This window comes from Octopus sinensis, unplaced genomic scaffold (genome assembly GCF_006345805.1).
Source record: "Octopus sinensis unplaced genomic scaffold, ASM634580v1 Contig12580, whole genome shotgun sequence".
In the NCBI taxonomy this organism is placed as follows: domain Eukaryota; kingdom Metazoa; phylum Mollusca; class Cephalopoda; order Octopoda; family Octopodidae; genus Octopus; species Octopus sinensis.
The window spans coordinates 28,126-30,312 of NW_021832623.1; the positions used below are offsets into that span (position 1 = coordinate 28,126).

At 34.7% G+C, this 2,187-nt stretch overlaps 1 protein-coding gene across 1 annotated transcript; it reads right to left on the reverse strand.

Annotated features, from left to right (window-relative positions):
• Positions 1-812: 812 nt before the first annotated feature.
• On the reverse strand, positions 813-1,997 carry LOC115229419 (carnitine O-palmitoyltransferase 2, mitochondrial-like). Its single transcript, XM_036499196.1, is given in 5 exon segments — positions 813-969; positions 1,000-1,444; positions 1,477-1,646; positions 1,706-1,854; positions 1,891-1,997. Coding segments are annotated over 5 exon segments (951 nt in total). The 5' UTR covers positions 1,956-1,997; the 3' UTR covers positions 813-847.
• Between the last annotated feature and the right edge of the window lie 190 nt (positions 1,998-2,187).

The following is a 2,187-nucleotide window of genomic DNA, read 5'->3' on the forward strand; positions in this document are numbered from 1 at the left end:
AGTTAAATTGTAAATTGTAAAATTGAAGTCTCGAATTTAACATTTAAGTTGCCGATTATAAAATTGAATTTGTTTTGGTATAGAATGTTACATTGTCGTCACACATGAGTCTTGTTCATCTCCCCTGGAAAATCGTCCACTACCTTATTTACCGGTTCTCGGCACTCTCTACAAATAATTCATCGAACCAACAATTGGCTATGCCTGCGCCGCATGATGTACTAATCTCTCATGGTCTAACCGCTTTAAAATTGAGACTACACTATGCCGAGCCGCAGCTAGCATAACGAAAATTTCCAACTTGAACAACATTATCCCAACTCCGCTTGACCACCTTATTAAGAAAGATAAAAAGGGTTTCTTAGCCATCCCAGGACCACCTGCAAAAAGACCAAGACCTTAACAACCAGAAGCACATCACCCCAATTCAATTCCTCACAAAAACTGCTCCCCGCCCGTTCCGCACTTGCGTTGGGTCCAGAGTCCAACATCGGGAAAAGCTGAGAAAGATCTTGAGGGTTGTTGGAATCACCTAATTAATTACCCTAATTAACTGTTGGTGATTCCTGGGTTAAATAAAAAAATTTTACATTAACTATAAGCACATCAGTGGTCTCAACGATTTTTAACTAATATGATCTTTGGATTTTTTTCTAAACCAATTTGAATTATTTTAAATTGAGCTCTTTTTTTATTGAAACACAACACACAAATGTAGAAACTAGCGAATTGCAGATTTGTACATTTTTAATATTTGCAATGAAAATACAAATCACCAAAATACTGTTAAAAGTTAGATACGTGGATAAAGCATGTTTTACTGTGTTAATTTTGTTTAAATAGTTAGTTAACTAATAAGCTCTACAAAATCCGACCAGCTGTCCTCCAATGCCCCAGAAAGTTTCCCAACCTTTAATGAATCATACCCACCAATGCTGCTTTTGAACATATCATTCGATATTTGATACCCTTATAATATTAAACCATCCAAATATCAACCAAAGGCATATCCATCGTCAACAACCGGGCCAAATCCACCGAATTTAATTGCAGGACCTGACAAAGTTGATCCAGAAAGTACAAAATGATTCATAAATTTGTAATTATCATCCTGGAATATTTCCAAATTAGTTATATTAGACTCTTCCGCAATACACCGAAGAGCAAATAAATGTCGGTCAAATCCTTTTCCTTAAAATATTACATATCCTCAACCCGTAGCAGCATCTTTGACTAACAGAGAATGAGCGTCACTTGCTTTTATAAATAATTCTCGAAGTTCAGACTTTTTCTGAACATTCGATCTTTTTGACATCATTTTGGCAATCTCAATCGCAAAATTTGTGGTAGGACGAATAGTCTCAGTTCTCCCACATTTGAACGCTGCAGTAGAACAAGACTCATATGTGGCGACATTGGTCTCAAATGCCCGTCGATAAGCCACCTAAGTAGTTATTTAGGAACTATATTTTTAACTTGGAGGAGAATTTGGATGACTGCATCTGGGCCTAATTTGTGTTTTTTGATTATATTCTTATTTATTCTGTTTTCTTGTATAATTTCAATATTCAGAGAATTCAGTTTAGTTTCGTGCTTAATTCTGGCATTTTCAATTTGAGAAATTGATTTTGAGTCAAAATTAAATTCTAAAACGTCTTAAATATATAAAAACCTAGCTTTTCTGGGATCAAACTGCAAGTAGAACCTTCAAAAACAGAATTATTCCTGTTAATTTTGTCAGAAATTTCGTTAATAAAACGCAAAACTGAAATTCCATCGCCCCAAGAATGTTCAAAATTGACAGCCGACACACAATCATTATTAACAATAACAGAAAGAGACTTGTCAAACCAACTATTAAAAAGAATTTGTTCGAAATATATAAACAACCGATTATATGCATTTCCTGCCAGACATCTCAGCAGACAAGACTTTTCATCTTCATGACCGTCCATCACATCAAGACACAAACAAAATAGAGATCTATCAATCTGTCTCAAAACATTTTCATTTTCTTAAAAAACAATCTAATAAAGCACTTTGGTAAAAATTAGAGCGAGCCAAAGCCCACTCATCTCTTGGTAGAGTTGTGAAATATCCAGGTGAGTGATAGTTTATTATTTGTGCTTGTGGATCGTTATAAATCATTTTTAATGCATTGAAAATGTTATATTCGGAATAAGGCTC